The sequence below is a fragment of the Hyperoodon ampullatus genome (assembly GCF_949752795.1).
Source record: "Hyperoodon ampullatus genome assembly, chromosome: 6".
In the NCBI taxonomy this organism is placed as follows: Eukaryota; Metazoa; Chordata; class Mammalia; order Artiodactyla; family Ziphiidae; genus Hyperoodon; species Hyperoodon ampullatus.
Genome location: NC_136919.1, coordinates 8,139,295 through 8,162,348, shown reverse-complemented (window position 1 = coordinate 8,162,348; position 23,054 = coordinate 8,139,295). Strand labels below are relative to the sequence as shown.

The 23,054-nt window shown below is 54.8% G+C and overlaps 2 protein-coding genes across 5 annotated transcripts in view; one reads left to right on the top strand and one right to left on the bottom strand.

Moving 5' to 3' along the window:
- Nucleotides 1-4,849: 4,849 nt before the first annotated feature.
- Nucleotides 4,850-14,048, top strand: FPGS (folylpolyglutamate synthase; the record flags this gene model as incomplete). 3 transcript variants are annotated; one of them, XM_079706904.1, is made up of 15 exons in its annotated part: nucleotides 4,850-4,987; nucleotides 6,223-6,351; nucleotides 6,441-6,494; nucleotides 6,580-6,644; nucleotides 8,239-8,353; nucleotides 8,505-8,582; nucleotides 8,714-8,775; nucleotides 8,864-8,966; nucleotides 9,288-9,365; nucleotides 9,606-9,753; nucleotides 9,882-9,971; nucleotides 10,762-10,912; nucleotides 11,355-11,430; nucleotides 12,298-12,364; nucleotides 13,198-14,048. In XM_079706904.1, the coding sequence occupies 15 exons, from the start codon at nucleotides 4,850-4,852 to the stop codon at nucleotides 13,581-13,583; spliced, it is 1,740 nt and encodes a 579-aa protein (XP_079563030.1). In that variant the 3' UTR covers nucleotides 13,584-14,048. The 3 variants fall into 3 exon arrangements, with proteins under 3 accessions (XP_079563030.1, XP_079563029.1, XP_079563031.1); XM_079706903.1 differs by having other exon boundaries at nucleotides 8,502-8,582; XM_079706905.1 differs by lacking the exon at nucleotides 8,505-8,582.
- Nucleotides 14,049-15,120: 1,072 nt separating this feature from the next.
- ENG (endoglin) overlaps nucleotides 15,121-23,054 on the bottom strand; it is a gene marked incomplete at its 3' end in the record, with an annotated part of 29,302 nt that continues 21,368 nt past the window's right edge. For both annotated transcript variants that reach the window (XM_079706899.1, XM_079706898.1), the window contains exons 6-15: nucleotides 22,656-22,785; nucleotides 22,039-22,213; nucleotides 21,672-21,814; nucleotides 19,074-19,211; nucleotides 18,813-18,851; nucleotides 18,186-18,302; nucleotides 17,608-17,859; nucleotides 16,462-16,516; nucleotides 15,372-15,473; nucleotides 15,121-15,245 (exon numbers count right to left, since the gene is read on the bottom strand). In XM_079706899.1, the coding sequence (XP_079563025.1) occupies nucleotides 15,121-15,245; nucleotides 15,372-15,473; nucleotides 16,462-16,516; nucleotides 17,608-17,859; nucleotides 18,186-18,302; nucleotides 18,813-18,851; nucleotides 19,074-19,211; nucleotides 21,672-21,814; nucleotides 22,039-22,213; nucleotides 22,656-22,785 (1,276 nt within the window). The remainder of the gene's footprint in view (nucleotides 15,246-15,371; nucleotides 15,474-16,461; nucleotides 16,517-17,607; nucleotides 17,860-18,185; nucleotides 18,303-18,812; nucleotides 18,852-19,073; nucleotides 19,212-21,671; nucleotides 21,815-22,038; nucleotides 22,214-22,655; nucleotides 22,786-23,054) is intronic.

Sequence of the window (23,054 nt, the reverse complement as noted above, 5' to 3'; positions counted from 1 at the left end):
TCTGTCTCCAGAACCCAGTGTCCCCAGCACCCAGCCCAGGTCTGGCATAGAGACAATTTCTCATCAAATGAATGAGGGAATGGATGGATTCACGTCCTTTCCCTTTGGGAGGGTATGGGTTGAAGCGGGAGCCCTGGCCCCTCACTTACCCTCCACACATGCCTGCAGACCTGCCTCACGTGGGTGGACACTGGCCTGCCTGCCAGTGTCTCTGTGCCCTTGTTCTCTTTGCTTTGCTCTCCAGACAATGGCTTTGTTTCTATTGTTCTTTATGGAGGATGAGAACACCTCAGTGGTGGCACCAAAAGGCCAACAGTGGCTCTCCAGGTGCCCTATTAAGATGCCTTTGATTTTCTCCTTTATACTTTTCTCTATTTTCTTCTACAAACATCTGTGGCTTTTCAAATAAAAAGCAATGATGCCAAAGAGAGGAGTGGACTGCTAAAGAAATACAAAAGACTTTTTTTTTTTTTTTTTGCGGTACACGGGCCTCTCACTGCTGTGGCCTCTCCCGTCGCGGAGCACAGGCTCCGGACACTCAGGCCCAGCGGCCATGGCTCACGGGCCCAGCCGCTCCGCGGCATGTGGGATCCTCTCGGACCGGGGCACGAACCCGTGTCCCCTGCATCGGCAGGCGGACTCCCAACCACTGCACCACCAGGGAAACCCCACAAATGACTTTTAAACATAAGAAAAATGCTCACCCTCCTTCACAATAAAATAAATGCAAATGATAACTACCCTGAGAATCCATTTTTCCACCTATGCAATTGGCAAGATCAAAGGTGGCTAACAGTGTATGTTGGTGAGGAAGCAGCTGGCTCATGCCCTGCAGGGGCATGGGCGTGGAAACCAGTCCTGTCCCTCTGGAGGACAACGTGGCAATCTGTATGAAAGTGTCAAACACAAATCACGTTTGACCTAGCCATTGCACTTCCTGGAACTTATCCATCAGATGTGCTCACACATGGAAGAAATGATGTTACCCATTGTAGCATTGCTTGTGATGGCAAAATATTGAAAACCTAAATGTCCGTCAGTAGGAGACTGGCCAAATACACGACAGTACTTCTTCAGCAAGGAGCACTATGCAGCTTTGAAAAAACAAATTAGCCAATGGGGCAGCTATTATGTGCCAACACAGTCCAGAATAAGGTCCAGGATATAAAGATATGTGGAAAAAGTACAATGCAGACTCATGTATATAGTCTGCTGCTATCTTTGAGTATAAAAGGGAAATCAAAATATATTTGTATTTGCTTATAAGTTCATAAAATGTCTCTGGAAAGATCACGAGAAACATAACTTTGCTTTTGGGGAGGGGAATAAGGATGCTAAGACCTGGGGTGGGAAGGAAGCTTTTCTCTGTCTTCCTTTTTGTACCTTTGACTATTTGAATGATATGATGTATCATCCATCCAAAAAAAAAATTTAGAATTTAAAAACAAAATAAAAAGTAAGGAAAAGTTTGAATAAGGAAAAGAAAATAAATCTATTCTATCCCCTCCCCTTTTAAATTCCCTGGCGTCACTGGCTATGAAAATTGTCATTGGAGGGAATTCCCTGGTGGTCCAGTAGTTAGGACTCAGCACTTTCACTGCCAAGATCCTGCAGGCCACGCGGCATGGCCAAAATAAAATTTTGTCCTTGGAGACCATGGAGGAAGCAGAGGTCCGGGGGACAGGTGACATGCCCAAGGCCACTGGGTGACTTTGCCAAGGCTCCAGTCACCAGTTATAATTTCCTGCACAACTGGGATGATACCAAATAGGATCCCTGGAATTTTCTGTGCTGTTTCTTGCCTTCTGTGTCTCTACATCTATTTCTGTTTCCAACTTGAGCTGAGGTGTGTAGTTCAACGATTTTTTAGGACTGTTGAGTTCACCCCACCCTAGAGAAGGGCTGTATCAGGCCAGAGGGGAGAACTGACAGGACTGCTTTGCTCAGAACAAAGGGAAAGAAATCAGTTAAGATTCAGGAAAGTAGGCAATGGGATTTTCCAATAAGAAATTGAATTGCATTTAGAAAACAATAAAATGGTTCTAAGGAGGGATGAAAAGGTCAGATTTGCACTTTGGAAGACTTGCTTCCAAATCATCCGAATGAGGAGGGAGTCTCCCTCCTGGGATCTCATTTTCCCTGGGATTTTATACTTGGAAGAATGGCTGAGAGCTCCAATACCCGCTGTTACCAATGAATCAACTGGGGCCACCACTAACAGATCAAGAAAAAAATTACTTCCCATATAGAGGACAGAACTGAGGACTCACACCTGTGATACCCAAAGTGCTTTATAATTGACAATAAGGTGCTGAACAGACGTTGGAAATATATATAGGCCAAGGATGAGTGAGAGGCAGTTTACTAAAATAAATGCCTGGAAAGATGCTCAATTTCACTGCAGCCAGGGAAATGCAGAGCACAAATGACAGGGTACTCTACACCCAGTCGTCTGGGGGACATTCTGGAAGAGGGGGGCTCTCCTCACACTACACAGCTGGTGGGCTGCAACGTTTACAAGTGTTGGCGGGAAGGAATGCAAACACCCCTGGACCCAACTGTCCCCCTTGGCGCAATCTCACCTGCAGAAATATAAGCCCCTGGTGTAGATGCTATCCACTGTGGCAGAACACTGCAGGCAAGTGGGGGATGCATTAGGGTACAGCCACTGCTGCAGAGTTAGCAGTGCCCCCTCATCCCCAGTGGGGGAGGGCAGCAGGAAGGAGGTACGGAGGCTAGGAATAAGGACTCCGGGGCCAGAGTTCAAAGCTTGAGTTTGTGACTTGAGCATGTGTCTTTATTCCTTTGTGTCTCAGTTTCCTCACTTGTGAAACAGGATATAATACTAGCACCTGTTTCAAGAGTTTTGTTGATTAAATGAGCAATTATGTACAATGTGTTTAAAACAGTGCCTGGCCCAGAAAGGTGCTGCTTAACTATTTGTTAAGTAAATGTCTTAGAGGGATCCCTATGAGCTTATTGTTGAGTAAGAAAGTTAAGATGCAAAAAAATCTTGTCTGCATCAACAAGGCCCTATAAGGAGTTCCCTGGTGGTCTGCTGGTTAGGATTCCGTGCTTTCACTGCCATGGCCTAAGTTCAATCCCTGGTCTAGGAACTGAGATCCTGGAAGCCAGGTGGGGCACGCCACCTCCCCCCACCACCAAAAAAACCCCAAAAACTAAAACAAAAACCAAAAACAAAAAAGATCAAGGCCTTATAGATGTCTAGGTGTGTCCGGGATTTCATGAGCATAGACAACCGTGAGACACACACTTGGCTGTCAATAAGAATTACCAAAGGAGAACCGGGATTGGAGATTGGGGGTGAGGGTTAAGCAAAAGAGAAATCATTTAAAGCCTCTTTATGATTATTTTTTATTCAGTTATTAAATTATGATGTATAAAGAAAGTTTCAATGATTTTTAAAAAAGAACATTAAGAGAGAAAAGGACTTGTCTGTCTCCCATGCGGCAGGGGTGGGGCACCCTGCAGTGATACGAAAAGCGGAAGTCCAGCCAATGACAGAGTCTTCTCAACATATTTGTTTATTTCAAAATCAAACAATCTCTGATAAATATTTATCCCCAATGCCTGCAGGAAAGAGGGAGGGGCTACTGGTACTGAAACCCCATCAGTTGTTAAGGGACTGCCTTTTATCTGAGGAAACTTCTCTGGAGGGTTTTTGCAGCAATTCCCCCACCTCCACCCAAACACACACACCTTTCCAGATCTCAGCTGTAGAAAGGAAATCTCCATACTACTTTTTTCCATGCTAGCAGTTGGGGCCAAGAAGGTCAGAGACAGAAAAAGTTCTGAAAACTCCAGGACAAATGGGAGTCTTCCACCCCCAGGTAGGACAGATTATTGCCCCCTCCGTAGGTGGCTCTCCCATCCATTCCATTTTTTTTTTGCGGTAGGCGGGCCTCTCACTGCTGTGGACTCTCCCGTTGCGGAGCACAGGCTCCGGACGCGCAGGCTCAGCGGCCATGGCTCACGGGCCCAGCCGCTCCGCGGCATGTGGGATTTTCCCGGACTGGGGCACGAACGCGCGTCCCCTGCATTGGCAGGCGGACTCTCAACCACTGCACCACCAGGGAAGCCCCATCCATTCCATTTGATCAGATGACAAATCTGATCTTGTCATCCCTCCTTAGAACCATTTTATTGTTATCTAAATGTAATCCAATTTCTTATAAGGCCACAGGGTCCTGCTGGATCTGGCATCCTGTCACCCCAGGGCTCTCTGACTGTGCTCCATCTCTAGGCCTTGTGAGGCCAGGATGTCGCCTCTTCCAGGAAGCCTTCCCAGGCTGCCGAGGAACGGTTAGGGGCCGCAGTAGCGTAGGTGCCTGGTTTTTGGCCTATTGCTCCACAATCGAGCTCTCAGATTCAACAGATCAGAGGCCGCATCCCCGCCGCCCTGGGTCTCTGCGTTGGGTCGGGACGTTTTGGGGCCAGGATTCAGCGACCTCCCTAAGGTGTCCGCCAGTTCTATCATTCTATCCCGGCTCGAAGCTGGTTCTGGCCTGGAGCAGGGCTGCTGACTCGGACTGGCTAATTTGCGGGGCGCGGCCGGGTCCTTGAGAGGATGATGACGAAAGGAGCGCGTATTTCTCTAAGGCAGAGGACTCGCTCGGGACCGTGCCCCTCATAAACATGAATGAAGCTCTCCGCCCCGCCCCGGGGCCTGCCCCTCACAAGGATGGCGTCCCGCAGATTCTTATTGGTGCCGGTGGGCTCGTCGGGCAACGCTGAGTGGCGGAGGGCGGAGGCGAGTCGGGGGCGGGGCCAGGAGAGGGGCGCGGCGTATTCGGTCCGGGCCTAGCGTGCCGCCGCTTGCATCTCTACTATGTCGCGGGCACGCTGCCACCTGCGCGCGGCTCTCTTCCTGGCAGCGGTTTCTTCGCGTGGTGCAACAACCGGGGTCGCAGCGAGGCGAGTACTGAGCGCGTGGCCTGCGCCGCAGGAGCCCGGCATGGAGTATCAGGTATTGGAGGGAGGTCCTGCAATGACACGTGAGCCGGGCCTGAGGCGCTTGGCATCTGGCCTCCGCCAGCTGAGAGAGGGGCCAGGAGCCTGGGACTGGGGGACTTGGGGGGTCGGGGACATCCTGGATTCCGGAGGTGGGGACAGGCACCAGGAAGTTGGACCCGGGGGGTACCTGATTTGGGAATTCTGAGGCTGAAGTGTACCGCGTTAGAGAGTGGGAAGGGACGCCGTGTGATAGGACCAAGAGATCCAGTGGCTCAGCTGAGGTTCTGGAGTTCCAGTGTCTCCGGACTCAGAACCAGCAGTTGGGGTGGGGGAGGGGAAAGGGATTCAGGAGTTCAGACTTGGGAGATCCAGAGTATAGGTCTGGGTTGGCGTCTCTAGGATTCAGGAGATGAAGATCCAAGTGCCTGGAATTGGGGAGCAGGCAGGACTCGGAGCAGTGGGGGGGGGGGGGTGGTGGTGGTGGCAAGAATCTGGAAAACAGAAAGCTTCCTCCTGGCTCTGTGCCAGGGGCAAGTTGCCAGAGACCAGAACCTGATGCTGGCCAGGCAGGTGGCACCAGTGTGATGAGAGTGGGTCCTCCAACCAGCCACTGAGGCCCTGAGGGGAAATAAACATCACCCCCACTTCCACCCCCCACCCCCCCAAGTGGAAGTATAGTATAGTCCTGAGGTTATACCTGCTTGCCTTCTTGTCTGAGTGACCCTGACACAGCCTTCCTCCCCCTGAGACTCCTCTTCCCCATCTGGTTGCTTCAAGCAACTCTTCCCTGGGTCAGAATGTGGAACCCCAATCCTCATGCCCAATCCTGGGCATGGAAGCCTCCAGGAATTCCTAGTTCTAATTCCTTCAGTTCTAAGACCCCAGCCTTCTGTAGTTCTGGCCCTGCTCTAAGAGGGGCCCAATACAGTGGTGGACCATGGAGAGAATGAGGGCAAAAGCCTGAGAGTGAAGCCTGGGGAGGCCGAACAGGAAGCAAGGATAGTCCCGTTAGTCATTTTGCCTGCTTTGCCTGGCACTCCCTGGGTGGGTCTGAACTGCCCCAGGCTCCCATTTCTGCTAGAACTGGAAAGATGCCACTTCTTTTTCACTGGTGCCTAACCTCTAGGCTGGGGAAACAGGGCTGGCATGGCAGGCCTGGACCCTGGCCTGGCCACTGGTATGCTGGGTTCCTCTGTCCCTATGGATCCCTAATGAGCCTTAACCTACTACCTGGGGACTCATTGCCAGGATGCTGTGCGCACACTCAACACCCTGCAGACCAATGCCAACTACCTGGAGCAGGTGAAGCGCCAGCGGGGTGACCCCCAGAGACAACTGGAAGCCATGAGGCTGTACTTGGCACGGAGTGGGCTGCAGGTAAGGTGGGGAGGGCCTCTGACCACCCCCCATTCCCATCTGTCTGTGAGTCCTGTGGCTGAGGCGGGGACCTTGTCTGTCTGTCCTAGGTGGAGGACTTGGACCAACTGAACATCATCCACATCACAGGGACCAAGGGGAAGGCGAGCCACAGGACCCAGGGGTAGGACGTGCACTTGCTGGGGTGGGGTCGGGGGGACCTGCCCAGACAAGACCTTTTCTTTCTAGGGCTCCACCTGTGCCTTCACTGAATGTATCCTCCGGAGCTATGGCCTGAAGACGGGATTCTTTAGGTACTGAGGTACAGAGGGATGTGGCGTCTCCTGGCTCTCTGGGGGGGGCTCTGGAACCAGCCAGCACCTCAAGGCCAGGGTCACCCCCATCGGCTCAGCTGCATGTCTCTCTGCCTAGTGTTCGTTCATTCAACAGGCAGTCAGTTAGCATTTACCAGTTAGCCCAAGTTTATGGCAATCTTTAATTTTCACAACGGAAAGAAATTGGGGAGGCGGGCAGCAACTTGAATGGATAAATGAAATACACAGCTGGAATAGTCAGATATCTTTTTATTTATTTATTTATTTGGCCACGCTTAGCGGCATGTGGGATCTTAATTCCCCAACCAGGGATTGAACCCATGCCCCCTACTTTGGAAGTGCGGAGTCTTAACCACTGGACCACCAAGGAAGTCCCTCAGATATCTTTTTATTAACTTAAATTCCTTATACAGTTTTTAAATCACATAGAAATATTTATCAACTAGGGCATCTTTGCCATAAGGAGCAGAAAACCAGGCTAGTAAGGGCTTAAACAATAAGCGTGGTTTATGACAACTCTGTTGAGACCTCCCAGGTGGGCAGCGGGAGCCCTTCCGCTGTGCCAGCCTGAGCTGCTGCTTTGCCCTCCAGGCAGCACCCCCTCTTGGTTGCATTCAGGCATCTAAACTCACACCAGAGGATGGGGGGGGCAGGGTGATTAGACATGGGTCTCTCTTCCCTGGAGCTGTACATGCCTTCTTAAGCCTGTCACTGGTAGAGCAGTGGGATTCACATGATGGTAGATTGCTCAGGATTTGGTCCTTAAGCTTGGGGCATTCAAGATTTTTGCCTCCTTTTATTTTACCGGTTCCATCAGGTGACCTCTGTAAGCATCTGAAACCTGCTGACTGAGGTCATTTCAGACCAATGTGTTTTCCCTCAGCAGTTCTTCATTCAAATTAAAGAAATGGAGTAGATTCATAATACCAGAGGGCCTTTGAGGATTTAAATATAAGCCAACAATCTCTCTTCCAAAATAATGTTTGGGATAAAAGCCCAGCCTTTGACTTGGGCCCATGTGGCCTCATGGGCCAGTCTGGGGACGCAGCTTGAACACAGCAGACGGGGCCTTGCCCTCAAGGGCAGGAAGACAGACATTATGGGGGCAGATGTTGGCCGAGTTACTGATCGATGTAGGATGGGGGAAGCATGGGGGGCTGTGGGAGCCCAGAGAGCATGCCTGAGCAGTCTGGTGGGGCGGGGTCCTTTCTCTTTTTTGGAGAAGCCATCTTAGTTGAGACCTGTGGACATGTGTATAGGCCTGGAGATAGAAAATTTGGGGGGGGGGGGAGGGAACTGGAGGAACTAATAATAGTCCAGAGGGGCTGGGGCACAGGGAACTACCAAGGGATGTGTGAGAGGTGAGGCCAGTGGCATCAGACCCGCCGGGGCCTGGTAGGCTGAGATGAGGAGCTGGGACTCTCTAAAGGGCAGGGGGAAGCAACAGAAGGGTTTTCAGCAGGGCAGTGACATAGTTAGATTTGTTTTTCTGAAAGACAGGTCTGACTGTGGGGACGGGGACAGCCTGGGGGTCTTGGGAAGGGAGTCCTGATGACCCTAGGTCTCTCGGCAGCTCTCCCCACCTGGTGCAGGTGCGTGAGCGGATCCGAATCAATGGGCAGCCCATAAGCCCCGAGCTCTTCACTAAGCACTTCTGGCGCCTCTACCACCGGCTGGAGGAGACCAAGGTGCCCATGCCGGAGGGCTGGTGGGTGGGCAGGGTAAGGGGCCCGGAGTGGGTGGGTAGACCCAGAGGGCACTGCACATCCCGGGACACCATCTTCCCCAGGGCAGAGGCTGCAGGGGCCCCGAGCTCTGATGTGATCCTGTCCACAGGATGACAGCAGCTGTGTCTCCATGCCTGGCTACTTCCGCTTCCTCACACTCATGGCCTTCCATGTCTTCCTCCAAGAGAAGGTGTGTGTGCCCACCACTCCCCAGAACCCTGTGTTCCAGGCCTCGGGAAGGGGAATCTCAGCAGACTAGGGGCTCCTGTGTGGTATTCGGGAGCCCCTGTACCCCCTGCCATGCCCTCTGATCCTCTTCAGGTGGACCTGGCAGTGATGGAAGTGGGCATCGGCGGGGCTTACGACTGCACCAACATCGTCAAGTGAGGGGGAGTGGCTTGAAGAGAGGGATGGTGGCCGGGAGCCCGGTGGCCGGGGGCAGGGGCATCATGGCTCTTTCATTTCCCCCAGGAAGCCTGTGGTGTGTGGGGTCTCCTCTCTTGGCATCGACCACACTGGCCTTCTGGGGGACACGATGGAGAAGATCGCATGGCAGAAAGGGGGCATTTTTAAGGTGACCAGGCGGCCCTGGGGAGGGAGGTACATGGATGGCCTGGGCCCCAAGATACAGGGAAGTGGGGGCGGGTGTGGCAGGGTCATTTGTATCCTCGTGACTCAGGACGAGGTCTCGGGCATCCGTGGGGTCTGGGTTCTCATCCCAGCTCTGCATGGGAGTGGAACAAGTTGAGCCCCATCTCTGGCCTTAGTTTCCCCATCGAGGGGTTCCCAAAGGTTTGATGGGGGGGAAAGCTGAGTGGGCCATCCAGAACCAGGGATATGGGGGCCAGTGATGGGACATGGAGGACCCTGGACTCACTCTCCGTGTCCTCCACAGTGTGGTGTCCCCGCCTTCACCGTGCTCCAGCCTGACGGGCCCCTGGCAGTGCTGAGGGACCGCGCTCAGCAGATCTCAGTGAGTCTGATTGGGACAGCTGGGTGGGGGTTGGCTGACTGGGGAGGTACTTTATCCTTTGGGGCCTCAGTGTGCTCATCTGTGCTCGTCCAGCTGGAGGACATCTCGGTTCTAGGAACAGGACTTGGTGGGTTGTGGTCGATGGGGAAAGATGGAAGGGCTGATGGCATCAGGGAGGGCCTGCTGGCCGAGGAGGCAGCAGCAGCTCCCCTGACCAGCTGCGGCCCATCTCCTCTGCAGTGTCCCCTCTACCTGTGCCCACCACTAGAAGCCCTGGAGGAAGGGGGGCCACTGCTGACCCTGGGCCTGGAGGGGGAGCACCAGCAGTCCAATGCCGCCTTGGCCTTGCAGCTGGCTCGTTGCTGGCTTCAGCAAAAGGGCTACCAGGGTAAGTGGGCAGGTGAGTGGGTGGGCAGGGGACACGTGGAACCTGCCTCTGAGGGCCCTTAGGTGAGGCCTGAGCACACTGAGTCCCACACAGCCCTCCCTCTCCCTTCCCTCCCCTCCCCTGCCCAGATACTGGAGAGCTGAAGGCATCCAGGCCAAGCCTCCTGGGGCAGCTGCCCCTGGCACCTGTGTTCCAGCCCACGTCCCACATGCAGCATGGTGAGTTGGACCTTCCTGCCCAGCCAGGCTGCTTCAGATGTTTCTTTTGGTCTCCTGTTTGAGAGGTGGGGACAATTCGAGGTGGTGCCTTAAGAGAAAGGACTGGAGTCAGTGAGCTTCCCACACCTTGAGTTCATGAACTCTCTCTGAGCCCATTTCCCCACCTGCCAAATGAGATGATGGTAGGGCCCACTGTGAGGTGACATCACTAAGGGACTGAGTCCAGAGCCTGGCAGATATGGGATAAAGTGCCCAGCCACTGGTAGCTGCCAAACTACCACCCTTGTCATCATCATCATAAGACCATGAGGTCCTTGAGGATGGTGATATTGTCAGGCTTCTTGCTTGCCCCCAAAGCCTTCAGCACACAGTAGGTCCTCGTGGCTGTTAAGCCCCTTCAGCAGTTGGTTCCAGTGTGCCCACTGTGTGCCAGGCCCCGTGTCAGGGCCATGACACAGTCCTGGAGCTAGGTGGATTACATCCCAGCCCCAAGTGTCACTTGCTCTGTGACCTAATCTCTCTGAGCTAAGGGTTCTCTGCCTGAAACTTGGGACTGATATATGATAGCAGCCCCCTCTCAGGGCCGCCTGGATGATTCCACCAAGATGAGGCAGCCAAAGAGCTGATCTCAGTGGCTAATGCCCAGTAAGAGGCTCCTGGGCTGTCAGAGCGGGCAGCAGCGGGGGCTGTACGGGCGGGTAGTGTGTGCGAGTTGAGGACTGGAGTGGGAGGATGTAGAAGGGCAGCCTCGCGGCTGCAGCTGGAGGACTGCCTTGCTCCCCTCCCCCAGGGCTTCGGGACACGGAGTGGCCGGGCCGGACGCAGTTGCTGCGGCGGGGCCCCCTCACTTGGTACCTGGACGGCGCGCACACCACCAGCAGCATGCAGGCCTGCGTGCGCTGGTTCCGCCAGGCGCTGCATAGCCGCGAGAGGCCGGGCGGGTGAGCTGCGGACAGAGGCGGGGCTGGGGCGGGACCTCGGGTAAGGATGGGGCGGGACCCGGGGACGGGGGCGGGACTTGGCCAGTGGAGAGGGGAGGAACCTTGAGGAAGGATGGAGCGGGGCCCCGGGCAGGACTGGGCCAGTGGGGAGGGGCGGGGCCTTGGGGAAGGATGGGGCGGGACCCGGGGACGGGGGCGGGACTTAGCCAGTGGAGAGGGGAGGAACCTTGAGGAAGGATGGAGCGGGGCCCCGGGCAGGACTGGGCCAGTGGGGAGGGGCGGAGCCTCGGGGAAGGATGGAGCGGGTCGCAGGGACGGGGTCGGACTGGCACAGTAGGGAGGCGGGAAGTTTTGGGAGGAAGGATGGGGCGGGGCCCGCGGAGAAGGGGTGGGAGGCGCCGCTCTGACCCTCCCCTCCCCCCGCCCCTCCCCACGCACACAGCGGGTCTGAGGTGCGTGTCTTGCTCTTCAACTCCACTGGGGACCGGGATTCCGCGGCCCTGCTGAAGCTGCTGCAGGTGAGGGGCTGGCTGGGGGATGGACAGCAGGCAACCCAGCCCTGGTTCTGGCTTTGACCCCCAGCAGCGGTGCCTTCATCCCTGAGCCTCTGTTTCCTCGACTGTAGAATGGGAGTGATTTTTCCTCTCCCCCCTGAATTGTACTGAGGATTAAATGTGAAAGCACTGGGCACAGGGAAGTCAAGTCACAGGTCATTGTCCTCATTCTCCTCCATGGTCACACTCAAGCCCAGGATTACAGTGAGGACCGGGTAAGTGGTGTAAGGTGCAGGCTCTGGATTCACTTGTCAGGCCCTTTTAGCTGCCAGCATATGACCCTGGATAAGAGATGGCATTTCCCTGAGCCTCAGTTTGCCTCTCCATAGAACAGGGCTGCTACTAGGATACCTGCTTCTAAAGTTTCGTTTAAGGAGTCACTGGGCTATAAAGCATATTGTGAGGGGCCCTTCTCTGCCCAAGGAAACTGAGCCTACCCTAGACTGTCAGGGCTGAAATGGTTCCCAGTGGTCGTTTCCCATTTCACAGACCAGGATGCTGAGGCTGTTCTTCATATCCTTTGTGCTCGAGCCTTTGTGCTCAGTAGCTGGGTCCCCTTAAGCAAATGCAGCCCCCTGCTCCAGCCTCTGTCTCCCCATCTGTGTTGGGCCATGCTGTCCAGGCCACAGGCCAGGCAGGGTATATTGAGGTAGACGGGGGGCATGGAAGTGTTGTGGCTCGGTTTATGCAGCATCACTCCAGTTCAGCTGGTGGGGGGGCATCTCCAGAGATGGGGACGTGTATGTGGACTCCGGGGGTGCTGTGTGGAAGTTGGGATGGGGGGCGTCCTCTCAGGGCTCTGACACTGAGCTTCTCCCCTTGGCCTTCTAGCCCTGCCAGTTTGACTATACCATTTTCTGCCCTAACCTGACAGAGGTGTCATCCACGGACAACGCAGGTGAGAGGTGACAGGCATGGTGCCTCCGGTGGGCAGGGGGCGGAGGGCCCTGAGGTGGATTGCTCTGTTGGTGACGGTGAGAGCTTTTGAACTGAAGGTCTTGGGTAGGAACTAGATTTGTTTTATCGTATAAATAAATACCCTTTGGTACATTTTGAATTTTGCATGTGACTGCAATACTGAAAAAGGAATTGTTGGTGAAACTGTTTTTCAAAATGCAGGTTACAACCCAGTGATGGTTCTTGAAATCAGTTTAGTGGGTCTCAACCAGCATTTTAAATTTTAAATAAAATAGAATAGAGAAGAGAGTGTCAGTGTGTCTTGCACAAAGTTAAGGGTAGGTATTATTTGATGATTCTGTTCCAAACACATATGTGCATGTATGGGAGTACTGGGTTGCCACTGTAAAATGTATTTTTTACTGTGGATCATGTTAAAAGTTTTTTTGAAATAATCTAAAAAATACAGATCCCGAGGCCCCACATCAGACTGTGTGGGGACAGTCTGGGAGTCTGCATTTGTAGAAGTACTTATGCCCACCTGGTGATGGACCCTGTCCGTTTTACAGATGAAGGCAATAAGGCTAGGGCAGAAAGATGTGCTTGGTAGGCAGAAGCCCCAGCTTTGAAGCTAAACTGCCTGGCCCTGTTTCTCACCGGCTCTGTGACGACGGGCAATCACTGAACTTCCTGAGCCCCAGTTTCCTCATAGCACCCACTGTAAGGACAGATGATGCTTGTATAAAGCCTGGCATTGCGCAGGTGCTCACAGCGTGCTTCCCCCTCTCCGACCCTCGGCTGCCTCACTGATGCGCCCGTCCCTGTGCCCCGCAGACCAACAGAACTTCACAGTGACCCTGGACCAGGTGCTGCTCCGCTGCCTTGCGCACCAGCAACACTGGAGCCGCCTGCACGAGGACCAGGCCAGCCCGGAGCCTGGTGGGCCTGCACCCCTGCTGCTGGCACCCCGCCCAGCCCACGCCCACACCACCAGCTCCCTCGTCTTCAGCTGCATCTCCCACGCCTTGCAGTGGATCAGCCAAGGCCGGGACCCTGTCTTTCAGCCACCCAGTCCCCCACGGGTCCTCTTTGCCCACCCTGTGGCAGGCAGTGGGGCCATCGTCCTCCAGGAGGCTGCTGCCATCCACGTGCTGGTCACAGGCAGCCTGCACCTGGTGGGCGGTGTGCTGAAGCTGCTGGAGCCCTCCCTGTCCCAGTAGCCGAGGCAGTGGGGTTGGAGGTGGGGTTCCCCCACACCTGCCCTGCATTTCACCATGAACTAAATTACGTGCTTTTCGTGCCTTCCTGATTCTGTCTAGACTGGCCCCAGAGACTTGGGCTCTGGGCGGTGAAATAGAGGGCTGGGGGCAGGAAGCTGAGATCTGTCTCTGAGCCTCAGGTGCCCTTGGCCTCTCCTTCCTAGTTCTCTGGCTGTTGTAGTAGACCTGACCCTCCAGCCCACCTCCCCTCCCACCCTGTCTGCTTCCTGCCTCAGGCGCAGCTTATCGTGTAAGCTGCCTGACCTAGCCTGGGGTCCTGCCGGATACTGGCTGCTGGTTGATAGATTTCCTCCTCCCAGTGGCCTTCTGGGAGAGGAGAGGGTCCTTGCCTGGGGCCCCCTGGGGGCAGAGGGTGGCTGGAGTGATTTAAAGCCTTTAACTTTTTTTTTTTTTAAAAAAGCATTGGCTGAACATTTGATTGACTCTTGACCTCTAGCTCCCTCAGCAGACAATAGGGGGTTGGGGGCTACAGCTGGTACAGCAACTGGGTTGTGTAGGAGCCTGGGCTTTGTGGCCTGGGACAAGTTCCCCCCTCCCTCTGAGCCTCAGGTGGCCTGTCTGTGAAATGAGAAGAATGGATTGATGTCCGTTGACCACGTGCCGTGCACCACTTTGCAGACCTCCTCGCTGAGAGACCTTGTGATCGCAAATTCTCATACCCGTTTTACAGATAAGGGAACTGTGCCTGGCTTAAAGAAGCCATGGGACCGTCACACAGCCCATAAGTGGCAGGTCCAGGATTTGAACCCAGAACTGTCATCCCCCCCAACCCCAGTTTAGGTGCCACTCTCCTTCTCTCAGCCCAGCCCAGCACTGGTTTCATGGTCTGATTTATTGGTGGTGAGTATATAGGGGTGGGCCCAGGACAGGCGGCCTGGCTGCCCGGTGGGGGGGTCTCTGTGTGACAGTTGCAGGGAGGAGCTAGGCTCCCCCATTCACTTCCAGGCTGGGCGCCGCTAGGCTTCTGTTTCCCCCGTCAAAGTTGGGCCAGTCCAGATGTAGAGGCCGATGGGAGCAGGTTCTGGGCTGGCTGTTTCCATGGAGGAGGCGCTGGCAGCCTGGGTGGGCTGGGCTGAGTTCGTTTTGGAGTTCTCAGCTCCTGCCCAGCCCACGTCACCGAGTACTGGATCCAGGTTAAAATTACAGGGACTTGGGTTTCTACAGCAATGTGGACATATAGCGCAGCGGACTCTCTCTCCGTGGTCCTGGGCAGCCGTACCCCAGGCCCACTGGGTTTGAAGGTTCGTGGTGGGGTGGGGGGACCCCAAGGTGTTCCAAGCTGGTGCCCCCACTGGCGGCAGGCCTTGGAGAGGGAGGCAGGAGGGGCGGGCACAGAGGACCTTGTCCATCCTTGCTCGAGTGGAGGGGTTGGGGTCCCAGGATAAGTTCATGGCCATTGGTTCCCAGCTGGTGGCTGCTCAGTCTCTCCTGTTGGGCGAGGGCTGGCTGGGTGGCCCCCAGGACTGCGGGCTGGGCACTATGCCATGCTGCTGGTGGAGCAGGGGGTGCTCTGGGTGCTCCCGATGCTGTGGTTGGTGCTACTGCTCTCCGAGGAGGCCGGGGCAGCCACCGCCACCACGGGCTCCCGCTTGCCGGGGTGACCTGGGGGCAGGGGCGGAGGTCAGGGCCCCGGCCAGGGCTCCCCACTCCCCCAGAGGCTTCGCCAGGCTCCCCCAGGTGGTGGTGGAGGGGTCCTGAGCACTCATCGTGGGGGCCTGGGATACTCACGCGTGTGCAAGTAGATGTACCAGAGCGCGGCGGTGAGCAGGGCCCCAATGAGGAAGGCGCCAAAGGTGATGCCCAGCACAGCGGGCAGGACGAGGCCTTTGTCTGCGCAACCAAGGGCAGGACAGCTGTGGTCAGCACTGCCGCCTCCTCCCTGCCCCCCCTACCCTGTTGTGCTGGCCAGGAGCACAGGTTTCGGTGCCAGTCTCAGCTCAGCTACTGACCCTGACTTCTCTGAGCCCCAGTTTCCTCACCTAGCAAATGGGTTCATCACACCCATGCCTGACACTAAGCCGTGGTTGCTATGACCATTCACCCAGAGGGCCCAGCCAGGCCTTTGGGCCATGCCTCTGCCTCCCAAGGCTGGTAGAGATGCATTTTTAGGGAGGGTGCATGGTATAATCTGAGCAAAGTGTGAGTGGGGCCGGAGAGTCCAGAGTCCCGCTGTGTGCCCTTAGGTCAGTCCCTGCCCCTCTCTGAGCCCTATACCATGGTAGGGATAAGCCAGAGCACCTCTGAGGGCTCTTCAGCTCTGCTCTTGGGTTTTCCCAAGCTTCACTCTTTCCACACTCCCGATTCCTGTGTGACTATGGGCCAGGCAGCCTCCCCTTAGGCCTCTGAGTTCCCATCCCTGCAATGGGGTCATTAGCCTGCCCTGTTGGTTGCAGGCTGGGTGTAGGGGCTCCATCCAGGCCCGGGTGGCAGATGCCTCTCCCACCTCTGCCTTCAGTGTCAGGGACTCTTCTGCCCAGGCTGGAGGGAGCTGGGCTGAAGGCTTAGGCATACCCTCCACACTAGGGGCCTTAAGGAAGGTGAGGCCAGTGCTGCCCCAAGTCTCATCCTAGGAGGCCCCATCCCCCGCCCCCCAGCAAGGTCAGCCAGCAACCTTGGGGATCAAGAAGAACCAAAGGCCTGGAATCCGGGCCCACGGGGTGGTCACGAACAAAGGCTCTCCATCTGGAAGAGGCAGCTGTGGACCCTACTCTCTGGGGTCCTCCCTGCTGTGTGCCTAGACCCATCCCTCTGGGCCGTCCATCATGTCCCACTCTGACGTCAGCCCCTGGAACCCTGGAGAGACTTAGAGAGAACTCACCATGGAGGCCAGGGCTGGCAATGTTCAGGCGTGTGGAGACGGTCCTCTGGACGTCCTTGGGGAGGAAGAGTACACGGTGTGTGACACAGCCTTCGAGAGCAGCTTCCAGGCTTACTCCCTGCCTCTGTGACCCTGGCCTGTCACAGCCCACCCTGGGGCCTTGACTTTGAGCCCCCTCTCCACCACCTTCTGGCTGGCAGCCTTTGGGCAAGTGCTGGCAGTTCTGTGCTGTGGGGGGGGGGGGGGGTGTTGGCCAGACAATCCTTGGCTGCTGCTGGAATGGTTCTTGTGAGTTCCTGAGAGGGCCCCAACTCCCATGAGGATGATGGGGGCACTGTATCCATCACCCTTGTGAATGCCTGGGTGAGAGGAGCCAGGTCAGCCCAGAGGCCCAGGCTCACTGTGGCTGGGGGAGAGGCCCACTCAGGAGCAGCCTCAGGGGCTTCTCCAGCTTCGTAGAACCAGAGAGGCTTTTAATCCTGGAGACCCTTCTGAGTGCAAGGGCCTGGGGATGACTGTGTGAGCGTGTCCAGGGCTGAGTGTCTGAGAACAGGTGTCCACTGGATGGTGAAACGTGACCAGTAAGTGCAGAAAATCAGAATTTTGTGTCCTTTGTACTAACCCTCTTCCCCGAGGTCTCCTGTTTGTTGAGATTACACTGGTGATCATACTGCATGGATAGATGGGTGGGTGGATGGATTCCTGGATGCAGGGATTGACGTATGGCTGGGTGGGATGGTAGAAGGATGGCTGGCTGGCTGGCTGGCTGGGGGACTGGGCTGATGGAAGGACTGTGGACGAATGACTGGGTGGGATGGTGAGAAGTAGCAACTGATAAATGGATGACTGGATGGGATAGTGGGAAGACGGCTAGATGACTGGGTGGGATGGATGGATGGATGGATGGATGGATGGATGGATAGCTAATGGTTGCAGCTGCGTATCCTACCAATGTCCAAGACACAGCCATCAGAAGGCTGTAGGGTGGCAGAAAGAGTGCCCCTGGTACCCAGAGGCCACGCGCCTGCCCGTGGCTGTGTCTTTCGCCCACTGGTCCCACATCCTCATGGTCTATCACATCCCTTCCTGAAAACTCCAGACCCAGAAGCCACCCTTGAAGCTGGGCTTAGCCTAGCCCCTACTCACCAGGGACCAAGTGCTGAGGCGCAGGGCTACCGTGCAGCTGAGGATGCCAGTCGTGGGCATGGGCACCATGTAGCCACGGAGGAGGAAGCTGAAGCGCATGTCACCACCAGGGCTCGGGGACAGCAGGCTCACACAGCTGCTCTTGGCTGCCTGGCTCTGGATGAGTTCCACGATTTCCATGTCAGGCCCCAAATTCAGTTGGCAGCTGTCCAGCTGGATCGTGAGCTCAGGGATTGATGGGGACACGCTCACCTGCATGGGTAGGCAGGGGGACGAGGCACGGTCAGTTACTCTTAACTCTCCGCCCTACCTGTTCTCATGAAATAAGCTAGACTCATTCTAGAGTTCCTGCTCCAGAACGTCGACGGTGGAAGGACGGTCATGGGCCTGCCTGGAGCAAATGAGGAAGAAGAGGGGACATTCCAACCAGTGTCTGAGCTCTGCCTTTGCTCTCTCTCCCCTCCACCAAGCACCATGGGGGCTCCCTCCTCCCTCTGGGAAGTCAAGGTCCATTGGGTGGCAAGAAAGGCTCTGAGAAATCCCAGGAGTTGGCTGGCCTAAGAGGTCAAGTCCAGTACCTGCACAAAGCCCTGCTGCCCCAGCTCGATGGTGTTGGAGGCCTGGAGGAAGTGCGGGCTGAGGTAGAGGCCCAGCTGGAAGGAGAGGCTGTCCATGTTGACGCACTGCACCTTCTTCTGTGGGAGATAGGAGGGGGCTTGGTCAGTCGGGGAGGCACCCAGCCAGGGAGGTAAGGGGTGGGGGCAGGAGTCATGGTCCAGAGTTGTTGCCTGACCTTCATCACCACCTGAAACCACCCCCCACCCCAAACTGATACTTATCAAGAACTTGCTCTGCACGAGACCTGTGTGAAGTGCTTTCCATGCATCATCTCAGTGATGGCTCATCCCGTATGGGGATCCTTTCCTATGCCACTGTTAACAGGACCTTTGGGCCCAGAAAGCTTATGTGATTTGCCCAAGGCCACACAGCCGATATGTGTATGGACCCTCTGACTTGAGAGGCTGAGAACATAACCCTAAACAGTACTGCTCCCATTGCACGGAAGGGGAGACTGAGGCACGCTGGAGACACATTGGCTTGCCAGGATCAGGGCCTGAATTTCCTGAGGCCTGCTCCCTCCCAGGCCAGGAATGGACCCCAGGACCCTGGACCAGATGGGTTAGCACAGTGATCCTCCATCTCACCTGCTGTGGTGATGAGCTTGACAGGAGGTTGACGATCACCTGCAGGAACAGAGCCAGGGAGCTGGTCAGAGCCGGAAAGGAGTCCAGAGGGCATCCCACCCAACGCACCCATTTCTGTGGATGGGGAGACTGCGCCAACCAATGGCTAAACTTGTCCTCCTACTGAGCATCACACCCGCTCTCCCAAACGCCCCTCAGCCTGGAAGATCCAGGGGGCGCCAATTAAGCCGGCCCTGATACCTTTCCCACCACAGCTCTTACCTCGTTACTGATCACATTTTCTGTCACTATCATGCCACAGCTGGAGTAGCCGCTGCGCAAGACAAACTGGTCCTCTCTGTCCTCAGCCTGGCAGCTGGAGTCCCAGAAGGTCAGGCTCGTGATGGTGCACCTCAGAGTCTGGACCAGGGTTGGCGGGGGAGGGGAACGGTCAGGAGGCACGGGGCTCCCGGGGGCCTGTCCATCACACCCCAGCACCAAGGACTGACTACCCCCCAAGGGGTCCCAAATCTGCTCCCTTCCCCATTTTTGTTAGTTCTCATCATCCCACACCATTTAAGACTACTTTTCCTGAACTTGACAAACACTTTTGTACTTAGCAATGATCTGTGACATCATGAGTGTTTTCTTCTCTACAGACATATACACTCAGAGAAATCGCGTGGCTTTGTTGGTTTCCTTTTTCCTTTTTTTTTTTTTGGCCGTGCTGCCCGGCATGCGGGATCTTAGTTCCCCCTGCAGTGGGAGCTCAGAATCTTAATCACTGGACCGCCAGGGAAGTCCCTTTTTTCCCCCTCATTTTTAACAAATGGCATCATACCGTCCTTCATGCTTTAGCTTGGTTTTATCACTGAACAATAAATCACAGACATCTTTCTGCATTTATATTATAGATCTAGAACATTCTTTTTAACTGGAGTGCAATGTTTCAGAGATCGATGGATTACAGGGTATGCATCCAGACCTCTTGGGACAGGACGGCAGTAATGCCAGCCATCGCTGGTCCCTCCACCTCCCAGACACCTGTCTGGCCACACAGAGGCAAGGGAGGAGGGGGAGATGGGCCGCAGACAGGTGGAGCTTCACCTAGGCCCCAATACCCCACACCCCAAAAGACTTCCACATGGATGTAGAGTTAAACGTCATTCTAAAAATCCCTGAGAACACGCATGACTTGTCAAGCCTCTGGCAGAGAGATTTCCTGCCTCGGAAAGGCTAGAAAAAAAATCACAGAGGAAAAGATGACCAGCTAGGATGGCCCAACGTTTTCAAATGTCCAAAAAATTAAAAAACACTCTGGCCAAAATTTAAAGAACTCTAACAAACCGGGAGAGGTTATTTCAATAAGAGTGATGGACAAAGGGCCACAAATGTCTTTCTTCATGTAAAAAGCTAATAAAAATCATCAAGAAAAATACCAAGTTACAACGCACACAGAGACTGTGGTTATTATCAGTCGCACGAAGCCAAGCCCAAACTCACTACTAATCAAAGGAGTAGAGGGCTTCCCTGGTGGTGCAGTGGTTGAGAGTCCGCCTGCCGATGCAGGGGACGCAAGTTCGTGCCCCGGTCCGGGAGGATCCCACATGCCGCGGAGCGGCTGGGCCCGTGAGCCATGGCCGCTGAGCCTGCGCGTCCGGAGCCTGTGCTCCGCAATGGGAGAGGCCACAGCAGTGAGAGACCCGCGTGCCGCAATAAAAAAAAAAAAAGAAGTAGAGATTCAAACAAGAATAGAACAGTGTTCCCACTCTCACATCAGCAAAAAGCTTTTTAGACAAAAAATAATAATTTGGGGAGAGAGAGAGTCAAAGTGTTCTCATTAATCAGCGGTGAAAATTGGAATCATCTATTGGAAAGCCGGTTGGCAACATGTATCAAAACTTCGAGAATGTTCACTCATTTTGACCCAGCAATCTCACTAATGTGGAAACCTATCCTAAGAAAATAAATAATCCTATTTAAAGAAAAATTTCATATGCACAAAGACACTTTCTGCATATTTATAATATTACAGAATTGCAAACAACCCAAATGTCTAACGAGGGAGGAGGAGTTAATTATGGCATGTCAATATCATGGGATTGGATGTGCTTTTAAAGTGATGTTAGGGCTTCCCTGGTGGCGCAGTGGTTGAGAGTCCGCCTGCCGATGCAGGGGACACGGGTTCGTGCCGTGGTCCGGGAAGATCCCACATGCAGGCCTCAACTAAAGATCCCACATGCCGCAACTAAGAGCCCGCTTGCCGCAACTGAGACCCGGCGCAGCCAAATAAATAAATCAATGTTAAAAAAATAATAAGTGATATTATTAAGTACATATGTCAAAGTTTTAAAAATACATTAAATGAATATAGCAGGAAACAGACAATTGCATCCAATATGATTACACTGTATAAGAAATACACAGAGAAAACATTCCAGAAAGAAATCCACCAAATTGTTGGTAGCCATTGTCTTTGGATGGGGTGATTGAGATTTTCTTCTAATTTTTTCCACATTTAAAAAAGCCTGTGTTATTTTTATAATAAATATCTTCGTTCTTCAATTAGGCAGACATCATATTGTATAGATATTCTAAGTGGCCACTCAGCTCAGCCTCCATTTAGGATTAATAATGACGACTACCTAGTATCTATTTATTGAGTACTTACTGTTCCACATCTGGCTGGGTCGTCAGACCTCATGTAATTCTCACCACATGGTAGGGACCATTATCAACCCCATTTTACAAGTGGAAAAACTGACGCTTGCCGAGGGATATGATTTGTCCTCCTGCCTGGATTAGGACCCCAAGATTCTTGGGCTAGAGGAAGGACCAGTTGCCCACGTCAGCTGGGCCGGAGGCCAGGAGTTCCCTTACCGAGATGAGATCTTTGTTGAGTACCAGAGTCATGACGTCCTCGGAGCACTTGGGCTGGATCAGGGACAGGAGCAGCTCCTGGTTGCAACCCTCCTTGGGAGGCGTGGTCTGGACCGGTGTGGGTGAGGGCTGCAGCCCACTGCCTGCAGGGCAGCAGAGGCAGCCGGCAGACAGTCACTGCCGGCTCGCTGTGCTCTTAAGCGCTAAGCACTTCTATATCTAGGTACTCTCAGTGTCCCTGAGATGCAGATGAGGAAAATGGGGCTCTGACCAGCTGATGCAACTTGCCCAGCAGCTGGGCATGGCTACAGATCCAAGGAGAGGGCAAGGGAAGGGAGGGGGGTGAGGGAGGGAGCCGGGTGCTCACCACAGCTGGGTGCCCTCAGAGAGACGACACTGGCCAGAGGGAGCTCCACAAAGGACGCTACTACACTGGCGTTGAGCCTCCGGGCCTCCCCCAGCAGGCCTTGCGTTGTGTTTGGGAGGTGGAAGCCACGGATGTTCTTCTCCGGAAAGATCTTGAAGGAGTATTCACCAGTGGTCTAAGGACAGGGAGAGAGGAAGAGCAGGGGGCTACAGACACAGTCAGGGGGCACACAGCCTGGCGGGGGCACCTGCAGGCCAGTGAGGGTCTGCCGGGCCTCGATCCTGCTCTCTCCTTCGCTCCTGCTGTTTCCCCTGCCTGGGCCACTTCCCCTCATCTACTGGTTCCTGTTCATCTTTCAACTCAGCTTGGAGTTCACCTCTCCAGGAAACTTCGCTGACCCTGTGGGCTGGGTTAGGGGCCTCCCTAAGGGATCTGGGAAGACTTCCTGGAGGAGGTAACATCTAGGTGAAGGTCTGAAGGAAGAATAGATAGTGCACAGAAGGAGAGGTTGGGGGCAGAAGGAGTATCATGTATAAAGGCTCAGGGCTGGGGTGACAGTGCAGGGAGTTTGGTTTTTTTCTTTGGGGAGCCTTGGGGAGACCTGAACGGGGTCTCACCCAGATCTGCATGTTGTGGTTGGCGTCGATGAGCCAGGACACGTAGGGTGGACCCTGAAGGATGAGCACGGCGGCGTCGGGATCCCTCGAAGCACAGCTCAGCTCCACCTTCACGGTCACTGTCCGGGGCCTGTGGGGAGACAGACCTCCGTCTCAGAGCGGGCGGTAGTGCGGGGTGCAGGGGACGGGGTGTGGAGGGTTGGTGCTTGACCCGGACTTGCGGGGCAGGGACAAGACCTGGGGTCGGGTGGGCAGCGGCTGCGCTCTTAACCCGGTCGGTTGTGGGTCCGTGGTGGATGAGGAAACGGGTTCGGCCCCGAGATAGGTGGGGGTGACAGTACTCTGACCAGGCCAGGGGCGGGGCTGAGGCTTGGACAGAGGCAGGGCTTTATAGGGGGT